Below are 26,755 nucleotides of genomic sequence, written 5' to 3'. Positions count from 1 at the left end.
GCCTGTAAACAGATTTTTTTTTAGGTTCGATTTGGTAGCTCATAAACAACACACTTTTTTATTCGTTGCATGATGTCGGTGCTTTTCAGGGTTGAAAACGGCACGTACCTGTTGTTTCACCGACAGAACAGCCAACAAACACTCTCGTCGCCATAGTAATGCTTCGGTGGGACGTGGTTAGTACTAGCAAAGAGTTTCTAAGCCCAGAGGCGCAACATCGCCAGACTTCTGGGAACGCTTGCAAAATAGACCCAGCATACAAAACCGGGTTTGGGGGTTTGAGAAGTGAATGAGAGAAGCAAAACATTATTCTTTAGTCGTTAATTTATCTAAAGGCACAACCTAGATTCGAGTCAATGTTTTAAGCAGTTGAACATGGTATTACTACAACCTCGTGAAAGTGAAAACAACGTTATATCGAAGGAGTGCTTTTGATATGACGGCATGCACATGCGCAGTACAGCGTGAGACCGTTAAACCCGATTACGTATTTCTGCGCATGAGTTTAGCGAGCCAACATCACCATGACTTCGCCTACAAGCGTTTTCGGGGATTTCTATTGGAGAAGCAGTTTCTGCCTATCTTCATACTGTATTGTCTTTGGTACTAGTATATTATAAAAACGTTAGGTGTAATAACCGCACAAACAGAACACATGCGGTTGGTTTGGACAAAGCCAGTGGATGCTGATTGATGACTTGCTGCTTTGAATAGGACGACTATTTCAGACTTTTAGTACCGAAAGTCAGTTTACAGTTTATTCAAGTCTATAATTAGGTTACATTTTTTTGGTAAATGATGCTTGTGACTGACAAAATGCACATTGGAATTATTGGAATCCTACTGGGCATGTACTTGAAGGTAAGAATGCACACGCGTGTTTGAAAAAGCTGGGCATGTTTGGCAAAGGTACATACATATACACTGAGTGTACGAAACATTAGGAACACCTTCATAATACTGAGTTGCAGCCCCTTTTGCCCTCAGAACAGCCTCAGGTCGTCGGGACATGGACTATAAGGTGTCAAAAGCGTTCCAAAGGGATGCTGGCCCATGTTGAATCCAATGCTTCCCACAATTGTATCAAGTTAGCTGGATGTTCTTAATATACACGGGACACTGTTGAACGTGGAAAAACCCAGCAGTGTTGCAGTTCTTGACACACTCAAACTACTACCATACCCTGTTCAAAGGCACTTAAATATTTTGTCTTTCCCATTCACATTTGAATTGACACATATCACAATCCATGTCTCAAGGCTTCACAATCATTCTTTAACCTGTCTCCTCACCTTTATCTATACTGAGTTGAAGTGGATTTAACAGGTGACATCAATAATAGATCATAGCTTATACCTGGGCAGTCTACTATGTAATGGAAAGAGAATCTAGGTTGAAGGTTATGTTTTTAGATTTCGAGAAAATTAGAAACTAAGGAATACTTATTTTTATGTTTTGTGCACTCAGTGCCTTCAGAAAATATTCACACTTAACCTTTTCCAAATTGTGTTGTTACAAAGTGGGATAAACCATTTTTAAATTGTCAACGAACTACACAATAATTTAATATAAAAGTGGGGGAAAAATCTAAAACTTTGTAAAAATATATGTGTATATATATATATATATATATATATATATATATATATATATATATATATATATATATATATATATATATTAGGAAGGTGTTCCTAATGTTTGGTATACTCAGTGTATATTATTTTCACATTTAGTGGAGACTACAGCAGTGAGTCTTATCTGGGTATGTCTCTCTAAGAGTTTTCCACAGCAGGATTGTGTAACATTTGCACATTATTCTTTTCAGAATTCTTCAAACTCTGTCAAATAGGTTGTTGATCAGTGCTAGACAACCAGATCTTGCCATAGGTTTTAAAGCAGATTTAAATCAAAACTGTAACTTGGCAACTCAGGAACACTCCAGTGTAGATGTGGCCTTGTGTTTTTTGTCATTGTCCTGCTGAAAGGTGAATTAATCTCCCAGTGTCTGGTGGAAAGCAGACATTACCAGGTTTTCTTCTAGGATTTTGCCTGTGCCCATTCCAACGATTACAAGCATACCCATAACATGATGCAGCCACCACTATGCTTGAAAATATGGAGTGGTACTCTCCATGTGTTGTGTTGAATTTCTCCCAAATATAACACTTTGTATTCAGGACAAAAAGTACATTGTTTGCAAAATTCTTTGCAGTATTACTTTAGTGCCATGTTGCAAACAGGATGCATGTTTTGGAATATTTTTGTTCTGTACAGGCTTCCCTTTTTTCACTCTGTCAATTAAGTTAGTATTGTGGAGTAACTGCAATGTTGATCCATCCTCAGTTTTCTCCTATCACAGCTATTAAACTCAAACTGTTTTAAAGTCATCATTGGCCTCATGGCGAAATCCCTGAGTGGTTTCCTTCCTCTCCAGCAACTGAGTTTGGAAGGACGCCCGTATATTTGTAGTCACTGGGTGTATTGATACGCCATCCAAAGTGTAATTAACTTCGCAATGCTCAAAAGGATATTCAATATCTGCTTTTTAACATTTTTACCCATCTACCAATAGGTGCCCTTCTTTGCGAGGCATTGGAAAATCTCCATGGTCTTTGTGGTTGAATCTGTGTTTGAAATTGACGAGTTGGGGCACCTTACAGATAATTGTATGTGTGGGGTACAGAGATGAGGTAGTCATAAAAAAATAAATCAACATGCAACTTATTATGCGACTTGTTAACAAATGTTTACTCCTGAACTCATTTAGGCTTGCCATAACAAAGGGGTTGAATACTTATTGACTCAAGACATTTCAGCTTTTTATTAATTTGTAAACGTAAAACAACAAAAAAATACATAATACCTCTTAATTCCAGTGACCAAAAAACTCAATTTAATCCATTCTAAATACAGTCTAACAACAAAATGTGGAAAAGGTCAAGGGGTGTGAATACCTTCCGAAGGCACTGTAGGCTATGGGGAGATGACACATGCACTCATTCTTTTTCTTTTTAACTATGAAAGGTTCAAGCAGACTGTGAGCCGTACATCATTCTTATTAGAGAGGAGGAGCGGTGCCTTCATGAGTTGGGACTGCATAATGTGTCCAAAACTCCCCAACCAGGTGAGATGAGACCGTTTGTATTTTTCCCCCTTAGAAATTCATACCCAGCGTGGTTTGTCATATTTTCCTAAGCTAAACAAATATAGGTTAACATGTTCCTTCTCTATTCCATGATAGTCAATGTTCTTAGAATTTGTTCATTTAATGACATTATATGATATGCATGCAACATAAGAGTAAAATCATTTCCAGTCCCACAGGTATCAAAATCTGAAACAGCGCCACACATCAGCGCATCAATGGGAACCAGGCCAGTTTGACAGTGGACTAGGTTTCCCTCTAGTGGCAGTATAGAGTAGGTTACATCTCCACATACAGTATTATCGTTGTAGTTACTTACCCACTTTGAGTTCAACATTACTGTCACGTTGGTGAGAACAGTTCATCAGATTATCAGAACTGTTTGTCTTGTTCCTCTTGTTATTACTGGACTATGGGCGACTATGCCTAAGAGCATTGGGCCAGTAACCGAAAAGTTTCCTGGTTCGAATCCCCGAGCCGACTAGGTGAAAAATCTGTTGATGTGCCCTTGAGCAAGGCACTTAACCCCAATTGCTCTTGTAAGTCACTCTGGATAAGAGAGTATAAATGACTAAAATGTAAATAATTCACAATGACCAAACAAGGACTGCCGTTGTACTGTTTGCCTTATAATGCATGACAACAAACCACCAAACACATGTATAGATAGCCCCCCAAAATTAAAAAAAAAAATGATTTACACACTTTGATTATAATTTGAGAGATAAAAGAAAACAGTACCTGATTTGTTTTTCTTATTCAGACTGCCAGGGTATGTGGGACCACTTGAATTGCTGGTCTCCTGCTTTTGTAGGGGAAACTGCATCACAGAACTGTCCCAATTTTTTCAAATCAGAAGGTGAGAAACCCCCACCCCATTCCTGGCTGTTACGATGTGTGTGTTAGACCCCCACCCCATTCCTGGCTGTTATGTGTGTTAGACCCCCCCAACCCACCCCTGGCTGTTATGTGTGTTAGACCCCCAACCCACCCCTGGCTGTTGTGTGTTAGACCCCCCAACCCACCCCTGGCTGTTATGTGTGTTAGACCCCAACCCACCCCTGGCTGTTATGTGTGTTAGACCCCAACCCACCCCTGGCTGTTATGTGTGTTAGACCCCCCAACCCACCCCTGGCTGTTATGTGTGTTAGACCCCCCAACCCACCCCTGGCTGTTATGTGTGTTAGACCCCCCAACCCACCCCTGGCTGTTATGTGTGTTAGACCCCCCAACCCACCCCTGGATGTTATGTGTGTTAGACCCCCAACCCACCCCTGGCTGTTATGTGTGTTAGACCCCCACCCCACCCCTGGATGTTATGTGTGTTAGACCCCCCAACCCACCCCTGGCTGTTATGTGTGTTAGACCCCCCAACCCACCCCTGGCTGTTATGTGTGTTAGACCCCCACCCCTGGCTGTTATGTGTGTTAGACCCCCAACCCACCCCTGGCTGTTATTTGTGTTTGACCCCCACCCCTGGCTGTTATGTGTGTTAGTTAGTTAATGATCCACCACCAAGATCATTTGTTTCCATTCAATACAAAAATGTTTGTCTTTCTACCATAAACTGTCGATTGATGCTCATACAGGCGATCGACTAAAAGGACAGAGGAGTAGTATAGAGTTCATAAAAGGTCTGCTTGTGGAAACAGCGGCATCACGAAGTGGTTTATGACAACCTTACATAACACAAATGAAGCCTGCAATAACTACTGCCTGCACTAAAATACCTGAGAGATTGAAACTGCGTACTATGTAGGTCTTAGAAAATCTTTGGTCTGTTCTATGGTCAAGGTTTTTTACTCTGATGCCGACTATTTTGCTGGCCATAATTAGGTTATTTGAACAGTACAGTAAGTAAGTCTTGATGAGGCTGTATGAATTTCCAGGTAAAGTGTACCGGAACTGCACAGACACAGGCTGGACGGACCCATTCCCTCCTTACGAGCATGCATGTTTCAACGAAACCTTACACTTACTTGGAGAGGTGGGTACATGTGTACTTATAGTATGTGCTACTTTACTGGTTTTGTCTTTGATTCAGGACAATTACTTAAAAATAAGGGAAAGCCAAATAAGTGTTGAGCATTGATTTAAAAATACATGGACAATTTATGTAAAACAATTCTTACCCCAGGCCTCTTTTTCCTCCCAGTCACATGATTCCCACATGTACTTCCCCTACGTGAAGACCATGTACACCGCAGGCTACGCTCTCTCTCTAATCTCTCTCACCATCGCCATCACCATCCTCTGTCTCTTTAGGTGAGAAACAGAGAATCAAGTCTAAGAAACTGTTACGATAAGAAATATGATAATCCATTTGGGTACCCAATAAACTACGCTGTCATCAACATGCGTATCTTCATATTGGGTCTCAGTGGGGGATTAAACATACTACAAAAGCATGTTGGTCAGGGAGGACATTTCAAACTGCTTTTACACTTCTCCTGTTGTCTAGGAAACTGCACTGCACCAGAAACTACATCCACATCCAACTCTTCGTTTCCTTCATCCTGCGTGCTACCTTCATCTTCATCAAAGACTCTGTGCTCTTCACCGATGAAGACTTCTACCACTGTGACGACTACCCAGTACGTATCTACTGTACTTTGTGGTGACTGTCAATGCATGTGTGAATGGATGAACACATTGATAGAGAAATTAGTCATTTAGTGTGTGAAAGTGGAATATCTCACTTTTGTAACTATTGAAAATATTTGTTTTGATAAAGGCTGTTCATCTTTCAACATGATATGGACATACTAAAATACCCATCCTATATGCACACAAAAGTATGTGGACAACCCTTCAAATGAGTGGATTCGGCTATTTCAGCCACACCCGTTGCTTACAGGTGTATAAAATCGAGCACGCAGCCATGGAATCTCCATAGACAAACATTGGCAGTAGAATAGCCTTACTGAAGAAGTCTGTGACTTTCAACGAGGCACCGTCATAGGATGCCACCTTTCCAACAAGTCAGTTCGTCAAATTTCTGCCCTGCTAGAGCTGCCCCGGTCAACTGTAAAAATTGTCTGTCCTCGGTTGCAACCATCACTACCGAGTTCCAAACTGCCTCTGGAAGCAGCGTCAGCACAACAACTGTTCGTCGGGAGCTTCATGAAATGGGTTTCAATGGCAGAGCAGGCGACTGCTCGGCTATTGACATGCGCAATGCCAAGCGTCGACTGGAGTGGTGTAAAGACCCCCGCCATTAGACTCTGGAGCAATGGAAACGTGTTCTCTGGAGTGATGAATCACGCTTCACCATCTGGCAGTCCGACGGATGAATCTGGGTTTGGCGGATGCCAGGAGAACGCTACATGCCCCAATGCATAGTGCAAACTGTAAAGTTTGATAGAGGAGGAATAATGGTCTGGGGCTGTTTTTCATGGCCCCTTAGTTCCAGTGAACGGAATCTTAACGCTACAGCATACAATGACATTATAGACGATTCTGTACTTCCAACTTTGTGGCAACAGTTTGGGGAAGGCCCTTTCCTGTTTCAGCATGACAATTCCCCCATGCACAAGTGAGGACCATACATAAATGGTTTGTCGAGATCGGTGTGGAAGAACTTGACTGCCCTGCACAGATCTCTGACCTCAACCCCATTGAACACCTTTGGGATAAATTGGAACGCTGACTGCGAGCCTGGCCTAATCGCCCAACATCAGTGCCCGACCTCACTAATGGGGGGGTGCAACTCCATATTAATGCCCATGATTTTGGAATAAGATGTTTGACTAGCAGGTATCCACATATTTTTGGTCATGTAGTGTACATATCTTTTCTCATCATATCCTGTAGGTGGTGTGTAAGTTTGTGGTGATGTTCTCCAACTACTGCATCATGGCTAACTACAGCTGGCTGCTGGTGGAGGGACACTACCTCCACACCCTGGTCAGCCTCTCCTTCTTCTCCAAGAAGAAACACCTTTGGTGGTACATCATCCTGGGCTGGGGTACGGACCCCTGTCCACTCTTCATTACAACAACACTACTGATACCATGTCATTGTCATCTAGCAATGTCAAGTCATTTCGATCTGTTAAGAGACAGACTTGATAGTGAACTATTAACTGAAATGAGAGGGATTGGATTTAACTAAACCATTTTTGTTTTTCTACATAGGTTTGCCAATGATTGTCATTGTATCCTGGGGCTTGGCAAAATACTTCTATGAGGATGAAGGGTAAGATACAGATTAATGGGATGTCATAGACTATTTTAAACAGATGACAATTGCATCATCATAGTTCACATACATGAATATGTTTCCCTTTCTCCTCAAGCTGCTGGGAGACAAGGGTACATGACTGGGTTTGGTGGATTCTCAGATTACCAGTCCTGCTCTTCATAATCGTGAGTGCATCAATCGCTGTTTATAACTAATGATTAGGCCAATGCATTGTTCAAGATTGTTCAAGACGGAATACCAGGGCGCATTCTCAGAGCATGCACAGACCAGCTGGCAAGTGTCTTCACAGACATTTTCATCCTCTCCTTGTCCCAGATTATAATCCTAACATGTTTCAAACTGACCACCATTGTACCTGTTCCCAGGAACTCCAAGGTAAACTGCCTAAATAACTATCACCTTGTAGCACGTCACATCTGTAATTATGAAGTGCGTTGGAAGGCTGGTCATGTCACACATCAACACCATCATCCCAAACAACCTGGAACCACTCCAATTAGCATACTGCCCCAACAGATCCACAGATTATGCTCTCAATTGCATTTCACACTGCCCTTTCCCACCTGGACAAGAGAGGAAATAACTATGTGAGATTGCTGTTCATAAACTACAGCTCGGCGTTCAACACCATATTCCCCTCCAAACTCGGGACCATTGGACTGAACCTGGATCCTGGACTTCCTGACAGGCCGGCCCCAGATGGTGAGGGTAGGCAGCAACACCTCCGCCATGCTGACCCTCAACACGGGGGCCCTACAGGGGTGTGTGCTTAGTTCACCCACAACTCCAACACTATCAAGTTTGCTGACGACAACGGTGGTAGGCCTGATCACCGATGGTGATGAGACAGCCTACAAGGAGGAGGTAAGAGACTTGGCAGTGTGGTGCCAGGACAACACCCTCTCCCTCAACGTCAGTAAGACCAAGGAGCTGAGCGTGGACTGCAGGAGAGAGGGGAGAGCATATCCCAATCCACAATGACGGAGCTGTAGTGGAGCAGGTTGAGTGTTTCAAGTTCCTTGGCGTCCACATCATTAAGAATTTAACATGGTGTAAACACACATCCACACAGTCGTGAAGAGAGCACAACAATGTCTCTTACCCCTTGGGCCGAAAAGATTTGGCATGGGCCCTCGGATCGTCAAAAAGTTCTACAGCTGCACCAGAGAGCATTTTGACTGGGTGCATGACCGCTTGGAATGGAAAATTCAACGCCCCCGACAGCAAAGCGCTACAGCGGGTGGCGCGGAAGGCTTACTATTATACTGGGACCGAGCTCCCTGCCATCCATGGGCCGGATTCACAAAACCTTAAGAGATTTCTTCTTAACTGCCATTTTTTCCTTAACTATATGAAGAAAGTTAAGCAAAGTTGCTATTCCTCAAAGTTATTGGAAATGTACATGTTTTCCCTATGTTTCTTCCTAATAAAAAAAGTTTAGAAGAAATGGGATTCTTGATCTTGAAAATAATGTTTTAGGATTTCTTCTTGTAAAAAAGTTAAGAAGAAATGATATTCTTGAAAATAATGTTTTAGGATTTCTTCTTGGAAATGTACTTAGCTTTAGGACAGCTAAACCCTTGTCTTCTGACGAATGGATACTTTTGTAACCATGAACGATTTCTTGCGCCACTGCCACCGACACAGAAAATCTCCCCCTTCCAGAATTCTCCCCACCTTCGCGTTCTTCATTGCTGCGACTTGCTTGCTAGTTGAGAGTTCTGCTCTGTACTCCGTTGTCAGTTTAGACTACATTTCACTGATCTTAGTAGCAGAAAGCATTTTTGTCTGCAGTTTTCGTTTTGGCTATTTGATTCAAGTGTATGAGGCGGTTGTAGCTTGTATGGCGCCCTGGGCGAACCCCCCTCCAGCGCCCGCACGGCAAGATGCCACCCTGGGCGTCTGCTCATTTCGTCCGTACCTAAATCCGCTACTGATTTGTATTAGTCTATAAATAAATCTCTTCGCCAAAATTCGTCATCTCTCCCATGTCTTATTCGACTAGTGTTTTTGAAAGTGTAAGGATAATAATTCAGCCATAGCTGTTCTGAAATGTTTATTGCTTGCCAACATTTTATTCCCTCATCTATGTTTAATATAACACACATACATTCATTATTCATTTCGGTTCCTCTATGTTTAATATAACACACATACATTCATTATTCATTTCGGTTCCTCTATGTTTAATATAACACACATACATTCATTATTCATTTTGGTTGCCTATCCTGACGTGAAGTTTGTTCTATAGAAAGTATTTGACTCTTATGTGTGCCACAGAAAGTATTTGTCTCTAACCACAAAATTAAGGAAATTAGAAGGGGGGGGGTTCTGTCAGGGGGGAGATTTTTGGCACAACACCGGCCCCAGGACCTCCATATCAGGCAGTGTCAGAGGGAGGCCCGAAAAATTGCTAAAGACACCCACCAAAGTTCACTGTTCACTCTACTACAGTCCGGCAAGTGGTACCGGAGCATCATCTCTCCGACAGGCTCCGAGACAGCTTCTACCCCAAGCCATAAGACTGCTAAATAGCCATAAATAGCCCGGGTAACCATTTAATTCACTATTTGCATTGACCCTATCTTGCACTGACTCATTCAGTTGTTCTTTATTTTTACTATTTTCTGTGTTTACTCATTTAGTTTTTCTTTATTTTTTACTATTTTCTGTATTGTAGAATAATAGTGAGGACATCAAAACTATGAAAACACACATGTAGTAACCAAAAAAATGTTAAACAAATCAAAATATATTTTAGATTCTTCAAAGTAACCACCCTTTGCCTTGATGACAGCTTTGCACACTCTTGGCATTCTCTCAACCAGCTTCACCTGGAATGCTTTTCCAACAGTCTAGAAAGGAGTTCCCACATATGCTGAGCACTTGTTGGCTGCTTTTTCTTTACTCTGTCGTCCAACTCATCTCAAACCATCTCAATTGGATTGAGTTTGGGTGATTGTGGAGGCCAGGTCATCTGATGAAGCACTCCATCACTCTCCTTGGTCAAATAGCCCTTACACAGCTTGGAGGTGTGTTGGGTTATTGTCCTGTTGAAAAACAAATGACAGTCCCACTAAGCGCAAACCAGATGAGCGGCGTATCACTGAAGAATGCTGTGGTAGCCATGCTGGTTAAGTGTGACTTGAATTCTAAATAAATCACTGACAGTGTCACCAGCAAAGCACCATCACACCACCTCCTCTATGCTTCATGGTGGGAACCACACATGCAGAGATAATCTGTTCACCTACTCTGCTACTCTGCGTCTCACAAAGACACGGCAGTTGGAAACAAAAACCTCAAGTTTGGACTCATCAGACCAACGGACAGATTTCCACCGGTCTGATGTCCATTACTTGTGTTTCTTGACCCAAGCAAGTCTCTTCTTATTGGTGTCCTTTAGTAATGGTTTCTTTGCAGCAATTCAACCATGAAGGCCTGATTTATGCAGTCTCCTCTGAACAGTTGATGTTGAGATGTATCTGTTACTTGAAATCTGTCAAGCATGTATTTGGGCTGCAATCTGAGGTGAAGCTAACTCTAATGAACTTACCCTCTGAAGCAGAGGTAACTCTGGGTCCTCCTTTCCAGTGGGCATGGACTACAAGGTGTCAAAAGCGTTCCACAGGGATGCTGGCCCACGTTGACTCCAATGCTTCCCACAGTTGTGTCAAGTTAGCTGGATGTCCTTTGAGTGGTGGAGTGTTCTTGATACACAAAGGAAACTGTTGAGCATGAAAAACCCTGCAGCTTGCATTTCTTGACACATTCAAACCGGTGCACCTGGCACCTACTACCACTCCCCATTCAAAGGCACCTAAATCTTTTGTCTTGCCCATTCACCCTCTGAATAGCACACACACAATCCATTGTCTCCTCCCCTTCATCTACACTGATTGGAGTGGATTTAACAAGTGACATGAATAAGGGATTATAGCTTTCACCTGGTCGGTCTGTCATGGAAAGAGCAGGAGTTCTTAATGTTTTGTACACAAGAAAAAACATACACCCTCATATGCTGCTACTCTGTGCTTTATTTATTATGTATCCTGATGCCTAATCACTTTACCCTGCTGTGCCTCATACCCCTGCACATTGATCTGGTACTCCCTGCTACAGTGCATTCGGAAATTATTCAGACACCTTGACTTTTTCCACATTTCAGCCTTATTCTAAAATAGATTAAATACATTTTTCTCATCAATCTACACACAATGAGGTCGAAGGAATTGTCCGTAGAGCTCCGAGACAGGGTTGTGTCGAGGCACAAATCTGGGGAAGGGTACAAACAAGTTTCTGCGGCATTGAAGGTCCCTAAGAACACAGTGGCCTCCATCATTCTGAAATGGAAGAAGTTTGGAACCACCAAGACTTCCTAGAGCTGGCCGCAGGGTCGAACTGAGCAATCAGGGGAAAAGGGCCTTGCTCAGGGAGATGGCCAAGAACCCGTTGGTCACTCTGACAGAGCTCTAGAATTCCTCTGTGGAGATGGGAGAACCTTCCAGAAGGACAACCATCTCTGCAGCACACCACCAAGCAGGCCTTTATGGTAGAGTGGCCAGACGGAAGCCACTCCTAAGCACATGACAGTCCGCTTGGTGTTTGCCAAAAGGCACCTAAAGACTCTCAGACCATGGGAAACAAGATTGAACTCTTTGGCCTGAATGCCAAGTGTCACGTCTGGAGGAAACCTGGTGCCATTCCTACGGTGAAGCATGGTGGTGGCAGCATCATGCTGTGGGGATGTTTTCAGCGTCAGCGACTGGAAGACTAGTCAGGATCGAGGGAAAGATGAATGAAGCAAAGTACAGAGACATCCTTGATGAAAACCTGCTCCAGAGCGCTCAGGACTTCAGACATTGGCGAAGGTTCACCATCCAACAGGACAACAACCTTAATCACACAGCCAAGACAACGCAGGAGTATCTGCAGAGAAGAATGGGAGAAACTCCCCAAATATAGGTGTGCCAAGCTTGTAGCGTCATACCCTAGAAGACTCAAGGCTGTAATCACTGCCAAAGGTGCCTCAAAGTACTGAGTAAAGGGTCTGAATACTTACGTAAATGTGATCAGTGAATTTTTTTATACATTTGTAAACATTTCTAAAAACCTGTTTTTGCTTTGTCATTATGGGGTGATTGATGAGGGGGGGAAACAATCTATTTAATCAATTTTTGTAAGGCTGTAACGTAAAAGAAAAAGTCAAGGGTTCTGAATACTTTCCAAATGCACTGTAGCTTCATTCTTGTATTTTTTATATATATTTTTTACTGCATTGTTGGAAAAGGCTCGTAAGCAAGCATTTTTACTGTTAGTCTCCACCCATTGTATCCGGTGTAGGTGACATAAAAAACAAATTGTATGTAACTGATCATGTAAATATTAGTTTCACTCCCTATGGTAATCATTCGTTGCCATTTCATTGCAGATTAATTTGGTATTTTTTCTGAGTATCATAAGAATTCTGGTGGGGAAACTGCGGATGCCAGACATGCATGGAAATGAATTCAGCCAATACAAGTGAGTTGTCAACATGACCATACTGTACTAATACCAAAGGATTTCAAGGATGTTTATTCTGCAGGCTAAAACAATAACTTAAATGCTTACGAGTGTTACAGTACCTGTGCTAACTTTCTGTAAGCGTTGCCTTGTCAAACCTGAAAGACCAGCACAACGGCAAACTAATGGAATCTCTCAAAACATGTGTACAGTATTGATTCGTGTCTTTTGTGTATTGTAAAATTGCATATTTTCCTTGGATATTTTCAGGAGACTTACCAAATCGACTTTTCTTTTGGTGACCCTCTTTGGTTTGTATTACATCCTCTTTGCCTTCTTACCCATCAAAGTCAGTGGTTTAACTTACAAAATATGGACCTTTGTTGAGCTGGCTCTTGCGTCAACACAGGTAATTTTGACTTTGACTTTTCTTTTTTTACTTTGCGGGAATACTATTTGATGTCTAAATTCCCCTTTCTTCCTTTCCAGGGCTTTGGAGTTGCTGTTCTTTACTGTTTTCTAAATGGGGAGGTAGGTTTTTGTCCCATTTCTCAAAACTATTATGTAAGTTGAAATAAGTGGTATAAATGTGCTATTGCTAATATTATGCAGCAGCCCTGATTAACTAGTGCTCGATTATACACTATCTCCATCCCCATCCCCTCCAAACCTCCACACACAGGTACAGTACGAGGTACAGCGGAGATGGCGCAGGTGGAGGCTGAAGCAGCATCTACACGGGGAGCCCAGACAGCATGGTTCCATGAGCCAAAGCGTCTCTCCCCTTACCCAGGTCTCCTTGCTTCCCTGTTCCGGACCGGCCAGCCTGGCATGACCTTTGAACCCCCTCTCAACCCACCAAATCACTGGTGATCTCCTAGACATACCGGTTAAAAACGCTTATATTGATGACTCTCTCAAGACATCAAATTAACTTAAGTTCTGAAACTTTCTTGAACTTGAGGAATGGTCCACAGAATCACTTGGCCACTCTTGAAGACTTGGACATGGCATGGGAAACAGCACTGTACTGTGATTTTGTGCCATTCCCTCAAGCTCAAGCAACATTTCTAGGACTATGGACAGTGGACTAGGCCTGAAGATCTAAGACATTTGGGTTCAGTGGAAATCCTAAGAAATAGGAACATATTCAAAAAGCGGAAGTAGGACTCAGATCTTCATCATCAACATGTGAAAGAGAAATCCTGGAAAGAGGTCTGGTTATGACCAGCCTTTTGTCCAGAGAATTTATCAACATGATTGAAAATTCTCACTTTTTATTATACTTTGAAGACAGACCTTTTAAGAAACATAATTTACTGTTCTTTAACACCAATGTACTGTATTTTCCAAAAATTTGACATTTTCTGAAATAAATACTAAGATCAAGGGCTGCACTTTTTCAACAGGATAACAACAAATTGCTGGTGAGTGGTCTAAAACTGTGATCTTGGTTGTCTCTTGACACTTTACCCATGTAAATGTCAGATTTGGTCCCTCGTCTTCTTGTTCATTGTAACTTATTATAAACTGGGTGGTTCGAGTCCTGAATGCTGATTGGCTGACAGCCATGGTATATCAGACCTTATACCACGGGTATGACGAAACATTTATTTTTACTGTTCTAATTACATTGGTAACCAGTTTATAATAGCAATAATGGACCTCTGGGATTTGTGGTATATGGCCAATATACCATGGCTAAGGAATGTTCTTAGGCACAACGCAAAGTGGAGGCCATATACCACACCCCCGTGGGCCTTATTGCTTAATTATAAAATGGTTCTTCTAAGAAAAATGCACACTAATGTCCTTAAGATAACATCTACATTGGGTACTTTGCTTTCATTTCTTCCACAAAGGTAATATATTCTTTTATGGCATCTTCTTTGGACTTTCCTATTGGATTGAAAATAGAAACAGGACACATTGAAGATTTGTGTTACATTCAAAACAGAGAGAGTGCAAAAGCAGAATAATACATTGTCCAAAACACTTACCTTCCTGTGCTTTCCAACCATCCCATTTAGATTTTCCTTGGAAGTCAAATATTCCCGGACGCTCTGTGGACACAACGCATACATCTTAAAGTTACTCTTACAACCAAAAATATTGCTTTAACTGGCAGGTATTGGCAGTCTGAAAGACACTTGCCCATCGGACAAGCCGGGAGTCTTTTTTGGTTACCCGAAGATTATGATCACTTGATTGTTAATGTAAAAATAAGATGTACTGAATAAAAATGTAAAAAGCAACAATTTAAGAATTTACTGACTTATAGTTCATGTAAGAAAATCATTAAATTGAAAAGAAATTCATTAGGCCCTAATCTATGGATTTCACATGACTGGGAATACAGATATGCATCTGTTGGTTACAGATACCTTAAAAGAAAAAGTAGGGGCGTGGATCAGAAAACCAGTCAGTATCTGGTGTGACCACCATTTGCCTCATGCAGCCCGACACATCTTCCCATGGAGTTGATCAGGCAGTTATTTGTGGAATGTTGTCCGACTTGCCTTCAATGGCTGTGCGAAGTTGCTGTATTATGTCGTACACATCCATTCAGAGCTTCCCAAACATGCTCAATGGGTGACGTGTCTGGTGAGTATGCAGGCCATGGAAGAACTGGGGCATTTTCAGCTTCCAGGAATTGTGTACAGATCCTTGCGACATGGGGCCGTGCATTATTATGATGAAACATGAGGCGATGACGGCGGACAAATGGCATGACAATGGGGCTCAGGATATCGTCACGGTATATCTGCATTCAAATTGCCATCGATAAAATACAATTGTGTTCGTTGTCCATAGCTTATGCCTGCCCATACCATAAACTCTATTCACAATGTTGACATCAGCAAATCGCTCACCCACAAATGCTGTCTGCCATCTGCCCGGTACAGTTGAAACCGGGATTCATACGTGAAGAGCACACTTCTCCAGTCTCCCTCGAAGGTGAGCATTTGCCTACTAAAGTCGGTTACGACGTCAAACTACAGTCGGGTCAAGACCCTGGTGAGGACGACTGGCACACAGATGAGCTTCCCTGAGATGGTTTCTAACAGTTTGTGCAGAAATACTTTGGTTGTGCAAACCCAGGTTCATCAGCTGTCCGGGTGGCTTGTCTCAGACCATCCTGCTTGTGAAGAAGCAAGATGTGGAGGTCCTGGGCTGGCGTGGTTACACGTGGTATGCGGTTGTTAGGCCAGTTGGAAGTACTGCCAAATTCTCTAAAACGACATTGGAGACGGCTTATGATAGAGAAATGAAGATTAAATTCTCTGGCAACATCTCTGGTGTACATTCCTGCAGTCATCATGCCAATTGCACATTCAGTAAAAACTTGAGGGACAAAACTGCACATTCTAGAGTGGTCTTTTGTCCCCAGCACAAGGTGCACCTATGCAACGATCATGCTGTTTAATCAGCTTCTTGATATGCCACACCTGTCAGGTGGATGGATTATCTGGGCAAAGGAGAAATGCTCACTAACAGGGATGTAAACAAATTTGTGCCCAACATTTGGGAGAAGTAAGCTTTTTGTGCATTTTTGCGGGATCTTTTATTTCTGCTCATGAAACATGGGACCAACACTTTACATGTAGCATTTTTTTTCTTCAGTATATTTACATGCAGAAGTGCCACATAGTAAATATATTCTCAGAGCAGGCTCAACTTGCCCGACTGCCATTGTCTGTCTTTCACAAAGATCAGTTTCAGGCTTACAGGAATTCTTTGCAATTTGGTTGTTTTCAAGTCTTAAATAACCTGCCCAATGGGGCAACCTCAGCATGCTCAACTGGTGCAACTGTTCAGGTCACTTGCCGCAGGAAATAGGACAACCCTTCATGTCAATCCCTGAATGGTTTTAAACCTGTTTACTCACAGACAAAAAGGCAGCTAAACAATTGATATGTCAATACATTTCGTAACTCTTGAGAAATGTACATCGAGACATAATTAGAAGCCTTGTAATAAGACACTTTAAAAGGCTGATACCTGCTTATAAGTAGAGTCAGAGGTTTTGGGGCAATGAGGCACTACTTTTATTGGTATTTACTGCATCATCCACTAGCTCTGCTGCAGGTAGGAAATCCTAGGAAATATTCTATAATTGACACAAGCTGTCTCCAATTATCCATATGTGTGTGTTTGGCAGGGGCATTGCCTAAGCCAGGGGATGCGTAGCTCTGCTGATCTTAAATCGCACAAAATCTATTATTTGGCAGGGAATGCTGTTTGTAGATCAGTGACTCTAAACCTCACTTTGCTCAAACTGATCCTCCCCAACGGACTCCAAAGTTGTCAATTAGGGGCAGTTTAAGGGAGAGTCAATGAAACCAACCATAAAAGTGCTATACGTTGTAGCAAACTTCGGGGGTAGCCCCAACCGAGACTTGAACCTGTGAATGTCAAGCCAACACATGAACCGTTACGCCAAGAGCGTACAGTGAGGAGTACAAATAGTATTCCCTGCCAAATAATAGGCTTTGTGCGATTAAGATTCACAGAGCTACACCTCCCTTGGCTTAAGCGATCCCCGCGCCAACCAGACATAGATTGATTAAGTGGAGACAGCCTGTGTCAATTGCAGAACATTTCCTACCTGCAGCAGCACTAGTGGACAATGCTGGAAATATCGGTAAAAGCATAGTGCCTCAAAGTGCCCCAAAACTCCTGGCCATACTTATAAGAATTGTAAGTACAGTGTATTCGGAAAGTATTCAGAACCCTTTACATTTTGTTACATTACAGACGTATTCTTAAATGGATTCAATTGTTGCTTTTCCTCAACAATCTACACACAGCACGAATGACGAAGCAAAATCAGGTTTAGAAATTCTTTCAAATGTATATAAAAAAAACCCGGAAATATTACATTTACATAAGTATTCAGACCCTTTACTCAGTACTTTGTTGAAGCATCTTTGGCAGTGATTACAGCTTCAAGTCTTCTTGGGTATGACGCTACAAGATGGCACACCTGTATTTAGGGAGTTTCTGCCATTCTTCTCTGCAGATCCTCTCAAGCTCTGTCAGGTTGGATGGGGAGTGTTGCTGCACAGCTATTTTCAGGTCTCTCCAGAGATGTTAGGTTCAAGTCGGGGCTTGGATGGGCCACTCAAGGACATTCAGAGACTTTCCGAAGCCACTCCTGCGTTGTCTTGGCTGTGTGCTTAGAGTCTTTGTTCTGTTGGAAGGTGAACCTTCGCCCCAGTCTGAGGTCCTGAGCACTCGGGAGAAAGGATCTCTGCACTTTGCTCCGTTTATCTTTCCCTCGATCGTGACTAGTCTCCCAGTCCTTAACGCTGAAAAACATCCCCACAGTATGATGCTGCCACCACCATACTTCACCGTAGAAATGCTGTCAGGTTTCCTCCAGATGTGACGCTTGGCATTCAGGCCAAGGAGTTCAATCTTGGTTTCATCATAACAGAGAATCTTGTTTCTCATGGTCTGTGTCCTTTAGGTGCCTTTTGGTAAACTCCAAGCGGGCTGTCATGTGCCTTTTACTGAGAAGTGGCTTCCATCTGGCCACTCTACCATAAAGACCTGATTGGTGGAGTGCTGCAGAGATGGTTGCCCAATCTCCAGAGAGGAACTCTGGAGCTCATTCAGAGTGACCATCGAGTTCTTGGTCACCTCCCTGACCAAGGCCCTTCTCCCCAGATTGCTCAGTTTGGCTGGGCGGCCAGCTCTTGGAAGAGTCTTGGTGGTTCCAAACTTCTTCCATTTAAGAATGATATAGGCCACTGTGTTCTGGACCTTCAATGCTGCATAGTTTTTTTGGTACCCTTCTCCAGACCTGTGCTTCGTCAAAATCCTGTCTCGGTGCGCTACGGACAAATCCTTCAAACTCATGCCTTGGTTTTTGCCCTGACATGCACTGTCAACTGTGGGTCATTACATAGACAGGTGTGTGCCTTTCCAAATCATGTTCAATCAATTGAATTTACCACAGGTGGACCCCAATACGGTTGTAGGAAAATCTCAAGGATTATCAATGGAAACAGGATACACCTGAGCTCAATTTCAAGTCTCATAACAATCAAATGCATTTATAAAGCCCTTTTTTCATTAGCAGATGTCACAAAGTGCTATACAGAAACCCAGCCTAAAATCCCAAACAGCAAGCAATGCAGAAGCACGGTGGCAAGGAAAAACTCCATAAAAAGAAGGAACCTAGGAAGAAACCTAGGCTCTGGGGGGGGGGGGGGGGGGTCCTCTACTGGCTGTGCCGGGTGGAGATTCTAAGTGTACACGGCCATTTAAGGCCAGATTGTTCTTCAAGATGTTCATAGATGACCAGCAGGGTCAAATAATAATCACATTAGTTGTAGGTCAGTACCTCAGGAGTAAATGTCAGTTGGCTTTTCATTGTCAAGCACTCAGAGGTCGAGACAGCAGATGCGGTAGAGAGAGGGTCGAAAACAGCAGTTACGGGACAAGGTAGCACGTCCGGTGAACAGGTCAGAGTTCCATAGCCACAGGCAGAATAGTTGAAACTTGAGCCGCAGAATGACCAGGTGAACTGGGGACAGCCAGGAGTCATCAGGACAGGTAGTCCTGAGGTAAGATCCTAGGGCTCAGGTCCTCCAGGAGGGGAGAGAGGGCGAGAGAGAGAATTAGAGAGAGCATACTTAAAGTCACACAGGACACCAGATAAAACAGGAGAATTACACCAGATATAACAGACTGATCCTAGCCCACCGGCACATAGACTATTGCAGCATAGATAATGGAGACTGAGACAGGGGTGGGTCGGGGAACACTGTGGCCCCGTCCAACGATATCCCCGGACCGGGTCAACCAGGCAGGATATAACCCCACTCCCTTTGATAAAGCACAGCCCCCACACCACTAGAGGAATATCAACAGACCACCAACTTACTACCCTGAGACAAGGCTGAGTATAGCCCACGAAGATCTCCTCCACCGCACGAGCCCGAGGGGGGCGCAAAACCGGACCGGAAGATCACGTCTGTGACTCAACCCACTCAAGTGACGCACCCCTCCTAGGGACAGCATGGAATAGCAATAGGGTCAGAGGCAGAGAATCCCAGTGGAGAAGGGGGGAGCCGGCCAGTCAGAAACAGCAAGGGCTCGATCCAGTGCCTTGCCGTTCACCTTCACACCCCTGGGCCAGACTAAACTCAATCATAGGACCTACTGAAGACATGAGTCTTCAGTAAGGACTTCAAGGTCGAGACAGAGAATGCGTCTCTCACATTAATAAGCAGATCATTCCAAAAAATGGAGCTCTATAGGAGAAAGCCCTGCCTCCAGCTGTTTGCTTAGAAATTCTAGGGACAATAAGGAGGCCAGTGTCTTGTGACCGTAGCGTACGTATGTATGGCAAGACCAAATCGGAGAGATAGGTAGGAGCAAGCCCATGAAATGCTTTGTAGGTTAGCAGTAAAACCTTGAAATCAAACCTAGCCTTAACAGGAAGCCAATGTAGAGAGGCTAACACTGGAGTAATATGATCGCATTTTTGGTTTCTAATCAGGATTCTAGCAGCCGTGTTTAGAACTAACTGAAGTTTATTTAGTGCTTTATCCAGGTAGCCGGAGAGTAGAGTATTGGCAGTAGAATAATCTAGAAGTGACAAAAGCATGGATTAGCTTTTCTCCATCAGTTTTGGACAAAAAGTTAGATTTTTGCAATGTTACGGAGATAGAAAAAAAGCTGTCCTTGAAATATTATTGATATGTTCGTCAAAAGAGAGATCCAGAGTAATGCCGAGGTCCTTCACAGTTTTATTTGTGACGACTTTACAACCTTCAAGAATAATTGTCAGATCCAACAGCAGATCTATTTCTTGGGATCTAGAACTAGCATCTGTTTGGTCTGAATTAAAAGTACAAAATATCCCACCCTCCACTTCCTTATGTCTGAAACAGGCTTCCAGGGTAGGCAATTTTGGGGATTCACCATGTTTCATCAAAATGGACAGCTGTGTGTCGTCCACATAGCAGTGAAAGTTGACATTGTGTTTCTGAAAGACACAACCAAGAGGTCAAATATATAGTGAAAACAATAGTGATCCTAAAATTTTACCTTGAGGAACCCTGAAACTTACAATTGATTTGTCAGAGGACAAACCATCCACAGAGACAAACTGATATCTTTCCGACAGATAAGATCCAAACCAGGCAAGAACTTGTCCGTGTAGACCAATTAGGGTTTCTAATCTCTCCAAAAGAATCTGGTGATCAATGGTGTCAAAAGCAGCACTAAAGTCTAGGAGCATGAGGACAGATGCAGTGCTTTGGTCTAACACTATTAAAAAAGGTAATTTACCACCTTCACGAGTGCAGTCTCAGTGCTATGATGGGGTCTAAAACCAGACTGAAGCAATTCGTATACATCATTTTTCTTCAGGAAGGCAGTGAGTTGCTGTGCAACAGCTTTTTCCCAAACATGCTTTTGGAGGAATGGGAGATTCGATATAGGCAGATCGTTATTTACATATTCTGGGTCAAGGTTTGGCTTTTTCAAGAAAAGCTTTATTTCAGTCACTTTTAGTGAGTTTGGTACACATCCAGTTGATAGGGAGCCATTTATTATGTTCAACATAGGAGGGCCAAGCACAGGAAGTAGCTCTTTCAGTGTTTAGTTGGAATAGGGTCCAGTAGGCAGATGGAAGGTTTAGAGTCCATGCCTATTGTCTCCATTGATCCTTGGTCCTGGCAGTTCTGTGCAAACTCAGGACAACTGAGCTTTGGAGAAATACGCAGATTCAAAGTGGAGTCCGTAATTTGCTTTCTAATGATCATGATCTTTTCATCGAAGAAGTTCATGAATTTATCACTGCTGAAGTGAAAGCTATCCTCTCTTGTTGAATGTTGCTTTTTAGTTAGCTTTGCAACAGTATCACATTTTTTGGGGGGGATTGTTCTTATTCTCCTCAATTAGGTTGGAAACATAGCATGATCGAGCAGCAGTGAGGGCTCTTTGATATTGCACGGTATGGTCTTTCCAAGCTAGTTGGAAGACTTCCAGTTTGGTGGAGCGCCATTTCCATTTCAACTTTCTGGAACCTTGCTTCAGGGCTTGGGTATTTTCTGTATACAAGGGAGCAAATTTCTTGTGACAAATGTTTTTTGTTGTTACCCTAGACTGCATCTAGGGTATTAAGCAAGGTTAAATTAAGATCTTCAGTTAGGTGGTTAACCGATTTTTGTAAACCTTGGGTAGGTGGAGGGAATCGAAGGGCATCTAGGAATCTTTGCGTTGTCCGAGAATTTATATCACAGCTTTTGATGATCCTTGGTTGGGGTCTGAGCAGATTATTTGTTGCGATTGCAAACGTAATAAAATGGTGGTCCGATAGTCCAGGATTATGAGGAAAAACATTTCGATCAACAATATTTACCCACGGGACAAAACTAGATCCAGAGTATGACTGTGGCAATGAGTAGGTCCGGAGACATGTTGGACAAAATCCACTGAGTCGATGATGGCTCCGAAAGCCTTTTGGACTGGGTCTGTGGACTTTTCCACGTGAATATTAAAGTCACCAAAAATTAGAATATTATCTGCCATGACTACAAGGTCCGATAGGAATTCAGGGACCTCAGTGAGGAATGCTGTATACGGCCCAGGAGGCCTGTAAACAGTAGCTATAAAAAGTGATTGAGTAGGCTGCATAGATTTCATGACTAGACGCTCAAAAGATGAAAACGGCGTCATTTTTGTTGTTGTTGTGAATTGAAATTTGCTCTCATAAATGTTACCTTTGAGGGATGAGCAGGGGATATAGTCACTTGTGTAACCAGGAGGAGAGGCCTCATTTAAAACAGTAAACTCATCAGGCTTAAGCCATGTTTCAGTCAGGCCAATGACATCAAGATTATGATCAGTGATTAGCTCATTGACTGACTGCCTTGGAAGTGAGGGATCTAACATTAAGTTGCCCTATTTTGAGATGTGAGATCTCACAATCTCTTTAGATAATGACAGGAATGGAGGTCTTTATTCCAGTGAGATTGCTAAGGTGAACACCGCCATGTTTTGTTTTGCTCAACCTAGGTCGAGGCACAGGCACGGTCTTACTGGGGATAGCTGAGCTGACTACACTGACTGTGCTAGAGGCCGACTCCACTAAGCTGGCTGCCTGTACCCAACTCATTGTGGAGCTAGAGGAGTTAGAGACCTGTCTAAGTTGAGGGATAAGATGAGAGCACCCCTCCAGCTAGGATGGAGTCTGTCACTCCTCAGCAGGCCAGGCTTGGACCTGTTTGTGGGTGAGTCCCAGAAAGAGGGCCAGTTATCTACAAATTCTATCTTTTGGGAGGGGCAGAAAACAGTTTTCAACCAGCGATTGAGTTGTGAGAGACTGCTGTAGAGCTCGTCACTCCCGCTAAATGGGAGGGGGCCAGAGACAATTACTCGATGCCGACATCTTTCTAGCTGATTTACAAGCTATGTTACTCTTGGTGACCTCTGACTGTTTCATGCTAACATCGTTGGTGCCGACGTGGATAACAAAATCCCTATAATCTCTACACCCGCCAGTTTGAGCCTTAGCCAGCACCATCTTCATATTAGCCTTTATGTTGGTAGCCCTGCCCCCTGGTAAACAGCGTATGATCGCTGGATGATTCATCTTAAATCTAATATTGCAGGTAATGTGGTCGCCAATGACTAGGGTTTTCAATTTATCAGCTAATGGTGGGAGGCATCGGCGGCTCAGACCCTGTAACGGGTGGAGGAGAGACCTGAGAAGGCTCGGCCTCAGATGCGTTGCTTAAATGGGGACAAGCGGTTGAAAGTTTCTGAGCGACACCGGTTGAGCATGCCGACAGCATTTCTTTCCAGAAGCCTTGAGAAAATTGTCTGGATGCGGGGACTGTGCGGGGGATTTATACTACTATCTGTACTTAACTGGAGGCACAGATGCTGTTCATCCTTTCCTACACTTAAATTGCCCTTGCCTAACGACTGCATCTGAAGGTGTGCTTGCAAGACGGCTATCCTCACCGTAAGGCGATAGTTCTCCTGTATATTATGAGTACAGCGACTGCAATTAGACGGCAGTGTTAATTTAACTACTTTGCTTTTTCGGCTGGTGGAGGTCCTGTAGAACCATATCCAGATAAAGCGTCCGGGGTGAAAAAGATGAGCGAGGAAAAATTGGTAAATGTATTAAAAGTAAAAACCGAACATTTTGGCAGATAGCAAAGTAGCAACAAACAGCACGGAGACAAGTCCGGAAGATGAGGGCGGAACGATTGAGTCGGGTTTGTCCCCACAGAGGATGAAAGGGTCTGAATACTTATGTAAATATCTGGGGTTATTTTTTTTTTATACATTTGCAACAATTTATAAAAACCTGTTTTCGCTTTGTCATTATGGGGTAGTGTGTGTAGATTGATAAAAAATATATATATATATATTTCACCTTTATTTAACCAGGTAGGCTAGTTGAGAACAAGTTCTCATTTGCAACTGCGACCTGGCCAAGATAAAGCAAAGCAGTTCGACACATACAACAACACAGAGTAACACATGGAATAAACAAACATACAATCAATAATACAGTAGAAAAATCTATATACAGCATGTGCAAATGAGGTAGGATAAGAGAGGTAAGGCAATAAATAGGCCATGTTAGCAAAGTAATTACAATATAGCAATTAAACACAGGAATGGTAGGATGTGCAAAGATGAATGTGCAAGTTGAGATACTGGGGTGCAAAGGAGCAAGATAAATAAATAGATACAGTATGGGAATGAGGTAGATTGGATGGGCTATTTACAGATGAGCTATGTACGGGTGCAGTGATCTGTGAGCTGCTCTGACAGCTGGTGCTTAAAGCTAGTGAGGGAGGTAAGAGTCTCCAGCTTCAGAGATTTTTGCAGTTTGTTCCAGTCATTGGCAGCAGAGAACTGGAAGGAGAGGCGGCCAAAGGAAGAATTGGCTTTGGGGGTGACCAGTGAGATATACCTATTGGAGCGCGTGTTACAGGTGGGTGCTGCTATTGTGACCAGTGAGCTGAGATAAGGTGGGGCTTTACCTAGCAGAGAATTGTAGATGACCTGGAGCCAGTGGGTTTGGCGACGAGTATGAAGCGAGGGCCAGCCAACAAGAGCATACAGGTCGCAGTGGTGGGTAGTATATGAGGCTTTGGTGACAGAACGGATGGCACTGTGATAGACTGCATCCAATCTGTTGAGTAGTGTTGGAGGCTATTTTGTAAATGACATCGCCGAAGTCGAGGATCGGTAGGATGGTCAGTTTTACGAGGGTATGTTTGGCAGCATGAGTGGAGGATGCTTTGTTGCGAAATAGGAAGCCGATTCTAGATTTAATTTTGGATTGGAGATGTTTAATGTGAGTCTGGAAGGAGAGTTTACAGTCTAACCAGACACCTAGGTATTTGTAGTTGTCCACATATTCTAAGTCAGAACCGTCCAGAGTAGTGATGCTGGACGGGCGGGCAGCGATCGGTTGAAGAGCATGCATTTAGTTTTACTTGCATTTAAGAGCAGTTGGAGGCCACAGAAGGAGAGTTGTATGTGTCCAACAAAGGGCCAGAGGTATACAGAATGGTGTCATCTGCGTAGAGGTGAATCAAAGAATCACCAGCAGTGAGAGCGACATCATTGATGTATACAGAGAAGAGAGTCGGCCTGAGAATTGAACCCTGTGACACCCCCATAGAGACTGCCAGAGGTCCGGACAACAGACCCTCCAATTTGACATACTGAACTCTATCGGAGAAGTAGTTGGTGAACCAAGCGAGGCAATCACTTGAGAAACCAAGGCTGTTGAGTCTGCCAATAAGAATGTTGTGATTGACAGAGTCGAAAGCCTTAGCCAGGTCGATGAATACGGAAAATGTTTTATTTAATCCATTTTAAAATAAGGCTAAAGTAACAAAATGTGTAAAAAGTCAAGGGGTCTGAATAATTTCCGAATGCACTTTATGTAATTATATCTTGATGCTTAAAGTGGTACCAGAAAGATTAGGCAAATATCAGGGATTTGGATTTGAGGTGCAGCCTGTAGAACAGGTTGAACAGAATGACTCACTTGTGTTGACGTTGCCAAGTGTCGCCTGCTTGTACAAACCATATACTACTGCTAGTTCAGCGTAGCTAGGTTGTACCGTCAGCCTCCTCACCTCATCGGCAGCCTTTTCAAATTCAGCCTTTAGAAAAAAATAAAAAGAATAAATTGTTTTGTATTGCTATCTTTGTGGAGACCAAAGAATTGATTCCCATCCAAAATCCTATTTCCTCTAAACCTAACCATAACCCTAACCCCAAACCCTAAACCTAACATAGCATTTCTTTTTTTTTTGTGGGGACCAACAAAATGTCCCCACTTGTTCAAATTTTCCTTGTTTTACAATCCTTGTGAGGACTTCTGGTACCCAGAAGGTAAAAACAATATACAAAAATCCATATATACAGACAATATGTATATAATAACTTAGCTTATGCCAAAGAAAATACTTGCACATCACATTGTGCCATGTGTTAACAATATTTGTATCCGACTGAAAATAGGATGAGTACCTTAGCACAAAAAAACATCTCACTATGACAAAGTCAATCCTATGTGCCACACAGTGAAAATTAATATCTACACTAAGCTAAATGCAGTAGCTTCATAACAGATAAACTGCAACAAAATAACTTCTAAAAAGAAATGCACAGTAGATTCAAGTATTAACACCTGGAAGGTATCAGTAACATTTTGACAGATGACTTTGAGTTAGATACTGCCCAAATAAAATAAAAAATAACTACATTTCTGCTTACCATAGACATGTTGTTCCCCAGAAAAAGACCCAGCTACTCCTTGCATGTGAAAATGCTCACTTCCGCGATTCCGTCTTAACTTTCACCTTTGAGTAGGTGGTGACATCTCAAATTCCA

At 42.8% G+C, this 26,755-nt stretch overlaps 2 protein-coding genes across 4 annotated transcripts; one reads left to right on the top strand and one right to left on the bottom strand.

Annotated features, from left to right (window-relative positions):
- The first annotated feature begins 84 nt into the window (after window positions 1–84).
- LOC115196071 (secretin receptor) lies at window positions 85–14,248 on the top strand. 3 transcript variants are annotated; one of them, XM_029756591.1, is made up of 13 exons: window positions 85–861; window positions 3,028–3,127; window positions 3,912–4,007; window positions 5,038–5,135; window positions 5,304–5,413; window positions 5,610–5,742; window positions 6,962–7,115; window positions 7,285–7,345; window positions 7,446–7,515; window positions 12,786–12,877; window positions 13,130–13,170; window positions 13,349–13,390; window positions 13,542–14,248. In XM_029756591.1, the coding sequence occupies exons 1-13, from the start codon at window positions 796–798 to the stop codon at window positions 13,730–13,732; spliced, it is 1,254 nt and encodes a 417-aa protein (XP_029612451.1). In that variant the 5' UTR covers window positions 85–795; the 3' UTR covers window positions 13,733–14,248. The 3 variants fall into 3 exon arrangements, with proteins under 3 accessions (XP_029612451.1, XP_029612450.1, XP_029612452.1); XM_029756590.1 differs by having other exon boundaries at window positions 13,130–13,268; XM_029756592.1 differs by lacking the exons at window positions 12,786–12,877; window positions 13,130–13,170; window positions 13,349–13,390; window positions 13,542–14,248 and adding an exon at window positions 9,787–9,950.
- On the bottom strand, window positions 14,120–26,750 carry LOC115196074 (acyl-CoA-binding protein). Its single transcript, XM_029756594.1, has 4 exons — window positions 26,639–26,750; window positions 25,905–26,022; window positions 14,860–14,922; window positions 14,120–14,758 (listed from the first exon to the last, which is right to left on the bottom strand). The coding sequence occupies exons 1-4, from the start codon at window positions 26,645–26,647 to the stop codon at window positions 14,685–14,687; spliced, it is 264 nt and encodes an 87-aa protein (XP_029612454.1). The 5' UTR covers window positions 26,648–26,750; the 3' UTR covers window positions 14,120–14,684.
- Window positions 26,751–26,755: the final 5 nt, after the last annotated feature.

This window comes from Salmo trutta, chromosome 6, assembly GCF_901001165.1.
Source record: "Salmo trutta chromosome 6, fSalTru1.1, whole genome shotgun sequence".
Lineage (NCBI taxonomy): Eukaryota > Metazoa > Chordata > Actinopteri > Salmoniformes > Salmonidae > Salmo > Salmo trutta.
The sequence above is the reverse complement of the archived record's forward strand: the minus strand, read 5'-3'. Positions and strand labels throughout refer to the sequence as shown.